Raw genomic sequence first — 13895 nt, 5'->3', positions numbered from 1 at the left:
ATTGTCACGTGTACCGAGGTACGGTGGAAAGCTTTTTTTTTGCATGCTAACCAGTCAGTGGAAAGACTATACATGATTACAATCGACCCATCCATAGTGTACAGACTCATGATAAAGGGAATAATGTTTAGTGGAAGATAAGGTCCAGTAAAGTCCGATTAAAGATAGTCCGAGAGTCTTCAAAGAGGTAGATAGTTGTGTGTTCGCATGCGTGTGGATGTCTGCGCATGTGATCACGGAACTACGCCAAAACAGTACATGATAGCACTACAATTTTTGGACCACCTGACTCACAATTGCCCTGAGGAAGGGTCTGAAGGAGGGTCTCGACCTGAAAAGTCGCCTATTCCTTCGCTCCATAGATGCTGCCTCACCCGCTGAGTTTCTCCAGCATTTTTGTCTACCCACAATTGTCCTGTGGTCTTTTGTATTGTTTCGTTCAGATTGATGTTATACTTTACAAGTTATTCATATTTTTAACTTTACTAAACCCCACTTTGAGAAAAATGTCTTCCCTCTGCACTAACACTTGCATCTATAACGTCACAATGGAATTGTAGCCCTGCTTGCTACAATGTTGCTATCCCAGGACACTGAGTCCTGCAAGCCCTAGCAAGTGCACATTTTTTAAAAAGTTCAAAATGAGGGAGGGTGAATAAGGCGAAATGAGCAGCCCCTGCGCAGTTGGGGGCTATGGGTGAGTGGTGGAATATTGCGTTGGGGGACCAGGCCTTCTGTGTGACGCGGACCTAATGGGTCCCACTTTGCTTAGTGTGTGTGTGTGTGTGTGTGTGTGTGTGTATTATATATTATATATAAATATATATTAGATATATTAATATATATATATTACTAAAACTCTCATCTTGTTTGTTATTATGTCTGTCTATGAGTGTGATCCTGAAATTACGCCAAAACGGCTCACGATAGAGCAACAATATTTGGCCCACCTTACTCACCATTGTCCTGTGGTGTGGTGTATCAAGTCTTGTTCAGATTGATGGTATATTTTACGTTATTCACATTTTAAACTTTACGAAAACCACTGACTGAGTAAGTCATAACTGAGTAAGAAATCTTTTTCCACACAGTCGCCTTTCCCATTTTGCCCAATATTTTACATTGTGTCTGTAGTCTTTGAACCATTCACAAATGAGAACAACGTCTTTTAATGTATCCTATCTAACCCTGTACTGATCTTTAGGTTTAGGTATATTATTGTCACATGTACCGAGGTCGAATGAAAAGCTTTATTTTGCATGCTATCCAATCTAATCGATGAATGAATGAATGAATGAATGAATACGTATATTGTCATTGCACAATACTGTGCAACGAAATTCCATTGCATCTCCTCCGGTTAAAAAATACAAACAAGACAACCATTGACACATATGTACACTTATTAGTAAAAATAATAAATAAGTATTTAAAAATAATTTTGCATTTATTGGAATTACATTTTGCTTCCCCAGTGTTCTCTGTTGGAATTAAGTTCTTTTATCGCACATGGGTAGAAACTATTTTTTGCCTCCCAGAGGGTAGCAGAGTGAAAAGTTGGTTGGCAGGGTGGGATGTGTCCTGCTTGATGTTTGTGGCCCGGCGCAAGCATCGGGCCCTATATATATCATCCAAGGAGGGCAGTTGAGCGTTTGTAATGCTCTGTGCAGTTTTTATAACTCTCTGCAGCGCCCTCCTCTCAGCCACAGTGCAGCTAGCAAACCACACCAGGATGCCATAGGAGAGGATACTTTCCACGGCGCATCGGTAGAAGAACAGCAGCAGCGGCTGTGAGACGTTTGCTCTCCGCAGAGACCTCAGGAAATACAGCCGCTGATGTGACTTCTTCACGAGAGTGACGATGTTCATTAGCACTATACATAAATACAATCAAGGAAAGCTCAAGTACCATAGGTAGAGCAGAGGGGAAGCTAGAGTTCAGAATATAATTCTCAGCGTTGTAGTGCACCGGATCCATAGACAAAGTCTACAGGGTAGTGGTGAATAGAAGTGTACCCTAGCTTATGGAAAGACCAGTCAGAAGCCTAACAGATGTGTCTGGTGCTGTGCAATTTCAAGCTTCTATACTTCAGCCCGATGGGAGTGGGGAGGAGGTGCAATGACCGGCGTGGGACAAGTGTTAGATTATGTTGGTTGCTTTTCTGAGGCAGCATGAAGTGTAGTTGGAGTCAATGGTGGGGAGTCAAACGTGTGATGGACTGGGCAACATGCACAGTTCTCCGCAACTTCTTGCTTTCTTGGGTAGAGCTGTTCCCAAAACAAGCTAGGATACATCCCGACAGTCTATGGTGCATCTGCAGAAGTTTGTAAGAGTCATTGGAGACATGCCAAACTTCCCACTTCTATCAAATGTCTTCTCAACCTCCTGTGCTTTAAGGGAAGCAATCTTAGTCAAACATTTATGTCTACACATATGAATTCAAGGATCCCAAATACTTTACTGATCATTCTATCATTCCCAAATGTCCCATCACCTTCAGATTTGCTTACAGATGCACTCAGGACAATCTATTACCATACAATATTTGGAGCTATGTCATTTAGTCCATGTTATGTCTCATTCTTTCCCACACTGAACATCACTTCACATTGCCATGGGTTAAATTTCATCGGCCACTGCTCTGCTCATTCAGTCAACCTGCGCCTTCTTGCATTCCATTATTACTCTCCGCACTGTTTATCAACACTTCCAAGCTATGTGTCTTGATAAGGTAGTTCTGTGTCTTCAGAAGGTAGTTGAGGCCAGTTCATTGGCTATAGAGGGAGTTAGATGTAGCCATTGGGGCTAAAGGGATCAGGGGGTATGGAGAGAAGGCAGGTACAGGATACTGAGTTGGATGATCAGCCATGATCATATTGAATGGCGGTGCAGGCTCAAAGGGCCGAATGGCCTACTCCTACCTATTTTCTATGTTTCTATAAGTGGTAGGAGCAGAATTAGGCCTTTCGGCCCATCAAGTCTACTCCGCCATTCAATCACGGCTGATCTATCTCTCCCTCAACCCCATTCTCATGCCTTCTCTTCATAACCCCTGACACCTGTACTAATCAAGAATCTATCTATCTCTGCCTTAAAAATATTTATTAACTTGGCCTCCACAAAGAATTCCACATATTCACCACCCTCTGACAAAATAAATTCCTCCTCATCTCCTTCCTAAAGGAACATCCTTTAATTCTGAGGCTATGACCTCTTCTCCTAGACTTTCCCACTAGTGGAAACATCCCCTCCACATCTACTCTATCCAGGCCTTTCACTGTTTAGTAAGTTACAATGAGGTTCCTCCTCATCCTACTAAACTCCAGCGTGTACAGGCCCAGTGCCATCAAACGCTCATCATATGTTAACCCACTCATTCCTGGAATCATTCTTGTAAACTTCCTCTGGACCCTCTCCAGCACCAGCACATCCTTCCTCAAATATGGGGCCCAACATTGCTCACAAAACTCCAAACGCGGTCTGACCCGCGCCTTGGAAAGCCACTACATTATATCCCTGTTTTTGTATTCTACTCCTCTTGAAATAATAAATGCTAGCATTACACTTCCTTACTACCGATTCAACTTGCAAATTAACCTTTTGGGAATCCTGTACCAGCACTCCCATGTCCCTTTGCACCTCTGATTTCTGATTTCTCTCCACATTTAGAAAATATTCTAAGCCTTTATTCCTACTCCCAAAATACATGACTCCACCCCTTGCAACGTCTTCTGTTAATGTGTAATTGCGATCCCGCATACCCTTGTCTAATGTATTAAAGTCATTTACGTATATTACAAAAAAGTGGTTGTAACACTGACCACCCCAAGGAACACCACTATCTGCCATCCTCAAATATAAAAGTTGAACCACTGGCCACTATTTATTACTTTCTTCCTTTCAGCCTACTTCCTAGCTAGGCTATTGGTAACCTTACTTTCATGAGACTTTATCAAATATTTTCAGGAAATCTGCTGCATTGTCTTCATCAACTCCTCTCTTCATTTAGTGGGAAAAAATCAATGCATTACCACAATCAAACACTAACAGATGCTCTTTAATTTATTGTTTAAGAAGGTAGACAAAAGTGTTGGAGAAACTCAGCAGGTGAGGCAGCATCTATGGGGCGAAGGAAATAGGCAGCGTTTCGGGTCGAAACCCTTCTTCAGACTGATGTGAGGGTGAGGGGTGAGGAAGAAAGGAAGAGGTGGAGCCAGAGGGCTGAGGGAGATCTGAGAAGGGGAGGAGAAAGTAAGGACTACCTGAACGTTCATACCACTGGGGTGCAAACTATCAGTGTTTTTTAACCGACCCGACGACTCGCTTGCTTGAAGTGCAGGCCACAATTATAACACATGCTTCCTAGCAATTGTCATCCTATATTATTTCCTTTTAAGAATAAACTAGAGACAATTGATGGAGCAATGTGTGAGTGTATATCAAAGACCCCACTTAGCTATCCAAAGAATGCAAAGAATGCTGAGAAAACAAAAACTGTACCCACAAATTGTTTTTTAAATTATATTTGGGGATAATAACACTGACATTATTGCATTTACTGACTGCTTCTGGTGAGCAAGGAGAAGAGGACATTGGACTTTCCTTTAGCAATAGTGCAAGGGAGCAACCAAGAGATGGAAAGGACTCTGTGTGGACTAGTTAGTTGAGGTAAAACCATAACATTAATTACCACTTAAATTCAACATTGCAGCTACTAAATTACCAATCTAATACCATAACCATTAAAATCAGGTTATTCCTAAAGTATACCGTCTCTGCCTTTATATCCGTACACACCTTGTTGGCTACTGCGTTAACACTTGGCCTTGCATCAAAGATAGTCAACTTCTGGGTTTGGCCATTGGATTCTCTAATAATATCAACATATCTTTCATCATCTTTGCTGCGTTTTCCACTCATCCCAACCAGAGGTTGACTACAACGGACAATCACAGCTTGATTATCAGGATGTATCCACGATAACACCTGAAACAGAGACAAACTGAGGTCATTATGAAAGTCCATTGTTTGATTTTTACAACTAATGGCATTAATCAGAGTCCCGAGTTCAATCCTGATTACGGGTGCTGTCTGTATGGAGTTTGTACATTCTCCCTGTGACCGTGTGGGTTTTCTCCGGGTGCTTCGGTTTCCTTCCACATCCCAAGACATGCAGGTTTGCAGTTTATTGGCTTCTGTAAATTGTTCCTAGTGTGTAGGATAGAACTAGTGTACAGGTGATTGTGGTCGGAGCGGAATTGGTGAGCTGAAGGGCCTTTTTCCACGCTGTATCTCTAAAACTAAAAGAACGAATCTGCAACCATGACCAAAAACAAGTAAATTGGGAGAAAAAAAAAACAAGATGCCTGCCCTCCGCTTTCGTCAGCCCACTGAAAATAACTTTCTATCCAATCCTCAGTAATTAAATCATGGGCCTCAAGCATAGATCAAAGATCCGTGAGGTTTGAGATGCATTGTTTAGCAATGAAAAGCTTTTCCAATTTATGGAACATTTTGTAAAGAATCGAAACACAGTCATTTTTATACAAAGCAAAATGTGATTCTTGGTTTGGCGAATCAAAATCATCTTCTTGACACACATCCCGGCATGAAGAATTCAATACACATAGCGCTGGAGTAACTCAGCGGGTCAGGCAACATCTCTGGAGAACATGGATAAGTGACATCACCTGTCCATGTCTCCAGAGATGCGGCCTCTCCCGCTGAGTTACTCCAACAAATTGTTTTTTTAGAAAACCAGCATCTGCAGTTCCTTGAGTCACCAAAAATTATATCTTAGCCTAAAAGGTGGCAATGTAATTCTGTTTAGAATCTCTTATTTTAGCAAAAGGAAAAAGAAGAAATGGGTCGATGAGAAAGACCATTTAGAATAACTTGTATGGGCCCGGCAACAATCATTTGACAAACTCGCATTAAAACTTCAGCTCCTCCGTGACATTTCTGACAGGCTGGTAGTTGTTACAACACCATCATACATACTGAACTGAATACACCCTTAACAGATGTCACATCTCAACATGTCATATCATCAATATGACACTAAGGAAGCCATTTAGCCCATCAAATGCATGCCTACTTTCTGCGGAGCAATCCAGTCTATCCTCTTTCTTGGCTCAATCCTCACAACCCTGATCTTTTTCCCTAATTTGCCAAATTTCCTTTTGAAACAGTGATCACCGCCACCACTCCCACAGCCTGTGAAATCCAGCTTGATAGCCTTTACTGTGCAAAGAAATCCTTCCTATATGGTGTGCCAATACTATGTTAATATGAGGATAGACACAAAATGCTGGAGTAACTCAGCGGGACAGGCAGCAACTCTGGAGAGAAGGAATGGATAACATTTCGGGTCGAGACCCTTCTTCAGACTCCAAATTTAAATTTAAATTTTAAATCAGATTTAATCCAGCATCTGCAGTTCTTTCCTACACACTATGATAATATGATATATATATATATATTCTATAAATACAAGATATAGACAGAAAATATAATATATACAATATGCATGTTGTATATGCAGTATAGTATATTTCAAGATACTGTGCTGGTATAATGACTTTATCAAACATATATTCCTTCATGATTCTGTACCCTGCCGCTCATCTCATCTGCTGATGTAGGCACATTTGCTTTGTACACCTTACCCAAATCCAATATACTTTGCTCCATAGAAAATAACATTGATTTTGGCAACTGAACTAAGTAGCTGGAACTGATTCTGGCAATTCTCCTCTGAACTCCCTTAAGGATCTTTTCGGTCCTTCTTAACTAGATTAGAGTGAGCATATCTGAACACTGTCATTTAGCAATGGACTAACAAAGATTTTGAATGAACGAATGAATTATACTTTTTTGAATGAATGATACTTTATTGTCACATGTACAATGTACAGTGAAATGCTTTGTTTTACCTACAACCCAGAAAAATCAAATAGACACTACTGTATCTATTTGCAGTAAACCAGAACTCCAGAGAAGTTTCAGCATAACTTCGCTGTTTCTGTACTGTACTTAGGGAGCCCAAGATCCCAAATATTTTCTAACTACCCTCTTAACATGTCCTGCCAACTTCAAAGGTCTTTTCAATATCCAGGTCAACAATACTCATGGGCAATTCAACTTGAATTTTCTCAAATGTGCCTGGGTGTTAAAGAAATGTTGAGTCATTTGGAGAAAAAAAGCATAAAACCTATTTTTTTTAGTGCTACTTTAATTTTAAGACAGTTCAAAATATGGTCTTCCTTTTCCCTTTTAGAGGACAGAGATTTAGCAAGGATCTGAGGAGGACCTTTTTTATACAGAAAGTCACAAATACCTGGAATGCAATGCTGGAGAGAATGGTGGAAGCAGGGTCACAAACAGCATTAAAGGGATGTCTAAATAAGCACTTAAATCATCTGGGCATTAATAGCAATGGGCCAAGTGCTGAAGAATGGCGTTAGTGGGATGGATGTCCTCTGGTTGGCATGGGTGTGGTGGGCCATGCATTTTCCCTGCTGCATGATTCTATGAATGGACAATTATCACCAGATATTATATATTCATTTTACTATACCCACCGGTAATCGACCCTTGGATCTGAAGGCAGCTACTTTTCGCAGATCATCATCACTAGCACTGGCTGGAACCACTAAGATTGGTGGATAAGTGTCACACAGCTCATAGTTCTGATTTATGTTGGTGATTCTCCATTTTCGCTTTTCATCAGGTAAGCCCTGGAGGAACATACAACATAAGTAAACGGCAGCCAACCAAAAATAAAATGTCAGCAACACTAAAATTTAGTGGTAAACATATTTTTGTTAACTAAAATGAAGCAATATATGCTTGAATCTGCACTTCAGTATGTTACAGATAAAAAGTGTACAACTACCATAGAAGGTAGCCTTCCTAATAACATATCACTGTGGCATCACCTGATGGTCAGACCACTTACTGTCGAACCCTCGTCACGAGGACTGTCACGTGACGTCATGGGTTAAGGGGAGTGTCCTGCTACATCAGCAGATCTTACCTTGAGCTCATGAGTCAACAGGTAGCTGAGCTTGAGTCAATACCCTCACGCAGCAGCAATGACTCAATATGTTTAGAGCAGTGGTTCCCAACCTTTTTTTGGCCATGCCCCACCTAATCACCTCTAAAATCCTGATGCCCCCCCCCCCCCTATATTTTAGCACGAGCAGACAAAGAAATAATTCTCAGAAAATGGAATTTACTCAAAATAACATCTGAAACATAAACTACATATGTTTACCTGATGCCCCCCTTAAAAATCAAATTGCTCCACGTTGGGAACCACTGGTTTAGAGAGTCCTGAACGTACATGTATGTCAAACTTATCTCACCGAATAAAGTAACCGTTTGATCACAAAGTTTGGACTCGCTACATCCCAAAGATTTTCCTCTTCCAGTTTCTAAATCAGGCTTAGTTGCCAAGAACAAAGATTTAAATAAAGCTGAATGTGGAAGTATCAGATGAAACAAATAGGTATCACTGATTCCTTCCCTCCCTTATAAAACCATGTCTCTGTTTGCATGTGAAAGTTGAGGAAATGAACAAACTGAAAATACTAACAAATACGTACCAAATAGACAAAATGATAAATTACATTCATTATATAGTTAGCTGATAATGCTAACCTACTTAAAGTTAGGAAAGTGAATATTTCCTCCTCTAAAGTATTATCTGCCTTGTAGGAAAACTGATCCTTATAGAAAAACGACTTAAAATTTGAGGAATTAAAACAAATGTTTTAATTTTGATGGTTGAACACTAACTACATTTAATGGAACGCTAACTATATTTAAGAGAAAAAAAAATCCTAATCCTTCCTCGGTTATCATCTCCTTCTGTAGAAATTATGCAAAACTACAAGCAAAATTCATTATTCCTTTGCCCTTACTGATTAGATGTAGTTACTTCAGCTATCCACATGAGTATGCTACAGGACCAGAATATACACATCTAAAAATATATAATTACATATTTCCAGTGAATGTAATAAAATGTATCTCATCACTTTTAACTCTGTGCTCAAAGCACATTACTTATTTCTATATATCCAAATCAACGTGCAAATTCATGTTCATGTTATGGAAGCAGAATTAGGCCATTCGGCCCATCAGGTCTGCTCCCCCATTCAATCACGGCTGATCTATCTTCTCCTCTCAACCCCATTCTCCTGCCTTCTCCCCATAATTCTTAACGCCCTTATTAATCACAAACCTGTCAATCTCCACCTTAAATATATAAATTGACTTGGCCCCCACGGCCATCTGTGGCAAGGAATTCCACAGACTCACTACCCTTTGACTACAGGAATTTCTCCTCATCTCCTTTGTAAAAGTATGTATTTTTATTCTGCTGGTCCTGGACTCTCCAACTAGTGGAAACATCATCTCCACATCCATTCTATCCAGGCCTTTCACTATTCTGTATCACCTCCAAGGTCAAGAGTGTCAGTCTATCTAGGTAGACTTAAGGAGGGACCTTGAGGAGAGAAGAAAGAGGAATTGCAAGTGGTTTTCGATACTCGTGTCCAAAATGTACGGTTCAAGTAGCTAGACCTAAGGCCAACAATAGCAGCAAAATGGAAAGGAGTAGAATAAAAATGAGTTTAAGTGCTGGAAAGTGTAAGAGGATGTCACAATCACAGGGAATGTACCGCGTCATAAAGCATTTAACAGCATGGATAAGGATTTCAAATTACAGTCTGGAGCCTTTGTGTCAGACAAAAGGTAAGAGGCACACAAAGGATTAAAAATAGGAAACAAAATAATTGTCAAAGTCTTGCGGAGTAGGAGGACAATAGTTAAACCCGAAGGTAACAAACCCACAGATGGGAGATTCAAAAGCTGAGAAAGGGGCAGAGTCAGGCAATGTTATTAAGATGAAAGCAACTGATCCACAGCGCATATGGGGTCAGAAACAGAGCTTAGGGTTGAAAGAGACACGGTTTGCAATCAGTCCTAGTCAGCCTACATTGACTGCGGCTGATAGTTCAGCTGTCTCACAGCTTCCGCAACACAAGTTTGAATGTGTTCTACGGGGCTATATGTGTGGGAATCTCATACTGTTCTTGTGACTGTATAAGGTTCTCCTCCAGGTGCTCTAGTTTCCTCCCAGGTCATAAAGCCACACATGCTGCAGGGTTAATTAGCTACTGTAAATTATCCCAGTGTCGGTTGCTGATGGGAATCTCAGACAGGTGTTAATTGGCATGCGAGGGAAAATAGGTTGCAAAGAAATAAATGGGCTTTGATGGAATTATTCCCAGAACCTGCATCAACCAGATGAGCCAAAAGGTCTCTTCCAGATTTAGGTAAATGAGAAATTTGAGCCACAAACAACTGCCAGTGATGGAGTCATTCTCAATCATAGATTGTGGTAGAAGCCAATATCAATGGTGCTTTATTCTCAGGTACAGTAAAATTATTTTTGCATACTGTTCTGTTTAAGTCCAACTACACATGTGCACAATCATACTCGTGTACAAGAGTGTAAGAATAGTAGAGGTGGAGGCACTGCGGCAGTACATAAGAGTTGCAACATTTCCACCACCATTCTGTTTGACGTGTATAAAGAAACTGCAGATGCTGGTTTAAATCGAAGATGCATACAAAATGCTGGAGCAACTCAGCAGGACAGGCAGCATCTCTGGAGAAAAGGAATGGGTGACGTTTTGGGTCGAGATCCTTCCTCGGACTGATCAGACAAAATAAGTCTGAGGAAAGGTCTCGACCCAAAACGTCACCCATTCCTTCTCTCCAGAGATGCTGTCTGTCCCGCTGAGTTGCTCCAGCATTTTGTATCCATCTACCATTCAGTTTGATTCAAGTCCATAGTTGATAACAACGTAGAACTCAACTTTGTAATTTACAATAAACTGCATCTTATTAAAATTGGACGTCAGATAAAACCTGAATAATTTGACCTCATGTGTAGAGTTGTCCCCACTGTTAGAAGTTGCCTCCAAGGTAAAAAGAAAGCCACGGGCAGATGCCAGGGGTGTTCTAGTAGTACTGTGCTATGGCAAGTTAGCATGGCAGAAATCATCAGGTTATGATCAGATGAGCAAGGAATCAGGATAGGATATTCTGGACAACCACAAAGACAACCACTAGGGAGGATTACATACTTTGGCCAGGGTTATGGAGAATATATTTTTTTTTAATGACGGCACTGTGACAGATCTATAAACCCGACTGGAGAAATTCTAATGTGGAGAGGCAAGGAAAAGAGACATGTATTTTGGAAGTGACAGCAATGGCAAGGACAAAGGTCAAAGATAGGATGGCAGTTTGCAAAGAATACATGGTTTTCTCTGCTTTTTTCTCTCAAATTAAAATCTATAGCCATTTACAGAAGGCCAAGGTATTCGAGGACAGAACAGTTTCAACAGTCAGGGGGCATCATCAATAAATGTGAGCAAAATGTAGAATTGAACGCTAATAGGAGTTTGGCAAAGTCAGGTAAAGAAAGAAAAATGCGGATTTAATGTTTTCGCGGGGAAAAGCAGGTTGGGGGGGGGGGGGGGGTGGATAAAAGCCGCAGCTGACACTCTTAGACTTAGTAATAAAATCCATAAACTCTCCAAATCATTGAAGATAAAATTGGAGGGTCAAAGGAAATATGGAACAAGAAATTACCTCAGAAGGCATTTCTGTTTTCAAGAGAATCAATACATAGTGAAAACCTTTTACTAAAGTAGATTGAGGCCTGATAATTTTTGATTTGCTGATTGCTGATTAAAGCATGTATATATTAAATACACTCCAACATGAGCTCATTATGGGGCAGTGATGAGAGAGAGCATTGGTTGAGAAAATAAAGGGAATATGTGTGGCTTTAAAAATGGTGTTTGGTTGTTAAATGTACAATGCAAATATTAAACAGCTTATGCATTTCAAACCTAAGCTGGCCTAAAAAACAGCTTACCAGCCTCTTAAATTCTTCAATTGGGTCATAAACTTTCCAGCCATCTTCGTAGCATGTTTCTTTATTTTCAAATGCAAAAAATTGCTGAAAGGAACATAACAGTAATTGTTAGAACACTAATATATTTGTTAATTTTTCCCATGATTATCAAACTTTCCTGCCGTGTCTTTATGGAATATTCTGATCAGATCTCCTGGGCAAAACAGAGCTCAAAAGTTCAGCTCAGAAAATCCACACCGTGCTGAAGTTGGCAGGCCGACTTACTCTGAACCCTTGATGGCAGTACTTTCCAACAAAAGTACAGTGAATGCTCTATGACCCGGTCCACCTCCCCTGCTTCCCCTTCTCCATACACTTGACTAATGGCACCAACGTTCTCAGGTCTTTTGCCACAGAACATGTTAAACAAATGTGTTATGTGCAGCATGTATGAAATAAACACTTGAAAAAGATTGGGAAACTCTTCTCGGCTCATTTGGCACGGAACACGTTAAACAAGACAAAACAAGTGTTATGTGCAGCGTGTATGAAATAAAGCAATGAAAACGATTGGGGGAAAACTGTTTATTTGGGTTCCTTGCCAAATCCATGCACATTTAATTAGTTCGGGTCCCATTAGTTGCGAAAAGCAGGAGTTACTGACCCCAAAATAGAAATACAAAAGAAAGGAGCAAATTAATGGTAATAATTTTAAAAAGGTTTAAAAATACTGGAGTTTCTTCTGCAACAGTTGAAAAATAACATAAAATGATAAGAACACAGATCAGGCTGAGCCGGTGAAGTCAACACGATGGGTGTCACACCCGTGAAGATTCCGGGTAAACCATGGGAACAGAAAACATAGGCTGAACCACAGCAAGCACTTCCTAGAAGAGTAATGATGGTCAACCTTGTAGCATAGGGGAGGATCATTACATCTGCTCAAAAATGTAATGCATAACAGATGCCACTAAACTCTACCAGTAATTGATACATAGACATATCCTCAATTACCCTCTTTCATCCTCCGTCAATCCCACCCCCTCCTCCCCTGTGCCCCTCCTGGACTCGCACCTATTTCTCAACCTCCCTCCCCCCACCCCCTCATCCACCTACATTCCTTCCTCCAGCTTCACAATGTGCAACTTTTCAATCATTTTTGGTTTAGGTTTATTATTGTCGTGCGTCCCGATGTACAGTGAAAAGTTTTGTTTTGCATGCGATCCAAATAGATCAGATATGATTACAATCCGTTTAAACTGGTACAATAGATAGAGCAAAAGGAAAGATAGAGTGCAGAATAGTGTTCTCAGCATTTTGTGCTTCAGTCCAATGTCCACAATGGGGTATAGGTGAATCAGATAGTACCCTAACTAATGGACAATTAAACATATTCACTTCCCCCACCTCAGTACCTACTGCCTGGCATCCATTCTGCCTTTTAATCTCTAGGTTTTTTCCACCATCTACCTATCAACCCCCCCCCCCCCCCCCCTAACACACACACAGATCTGTTTCAATGTATTACCTACCCCTCCTCTCTTCCAGCTTTCTTTCCCCCTCTCTCCACAATCAGTCTGAAGGAGGGTCCCAACCCAAAATCTCACCTATCCATGTTCTCCTGAGAAGCTGCCTGACCCACTGAGCTACTCCAGCACTTTGAAGTATTTTTGTTTCCACTAATTACAAGAACTGGACAAAATATGTCAGACCCATCAACAGTTGATGAGATTTAATGCGTGGGATTACTGATTTATAATCCGTGGCAGAAGAATCAACAACTTGAGGAAAGCAAGACATACTCAGAGGCAGCCATGTGACACAGATAGTAGAGCTGAATAGCAGAACTGATGCCTCAGTGTTTTGGCAACCCCAGCTTGATCTTTTACGTTGCCCGAAAGCTGCCCTGTGACCACATAAGATTCCGAGGTGCCCTGGTTTATTCTCATATGT

At 40.7% G+C, this 13895-nt stretch overlaps 1 protein-coding gene across 1 annotated transcript in view; it reads right to left on the bottom strand.

Moving 5' to 3' along the window:
- mtm1 (myotubularin 1) overlaps nt 1–13895 on the bottom strand; it is a 119969-nt gene that overhangs the window by 28399 nt on the left and 77675 nt on the right. Inside the window, exons 7-9 of the mRNA XM_033030246.1 lie at nt 11964–12047; nt 7585–7740; nt 4799–4987 (exon numbers count right to left, since the gene is read on the bottom strand). Coding sequence (XP_032886137.1) covers nt 4799–4987; nt 7585–7740; nt 11964–12047 — 429 coding nt within the window. The remainder of the gene's footprint in view (nt 1–4798; nt 4988–7584; nt 7741–11963; nt 12048–13895) is intronic.

The sequence above is a fragment of the Amblyraja radiata genome, chromosome 12, assembly GCF_010909765.2.
Source record: "Amblyraja radiata isolate CabotCenter1 chromosome 12, sAmbRad1.1.pri, whole genome shotgun sequence".
NCBI classification, from domain to species: Eukaryota; Metazoa; Chordata; class Chondrichthyes; order Rajiformes; family Rajidae; genus Amblyraja; species Amblyraja radiata.
The sequence above is the reverse complement of the archived record's forward strand: the minus strand, read 5'-3'. Positions and strand labels throughout refer to the sequence as shown.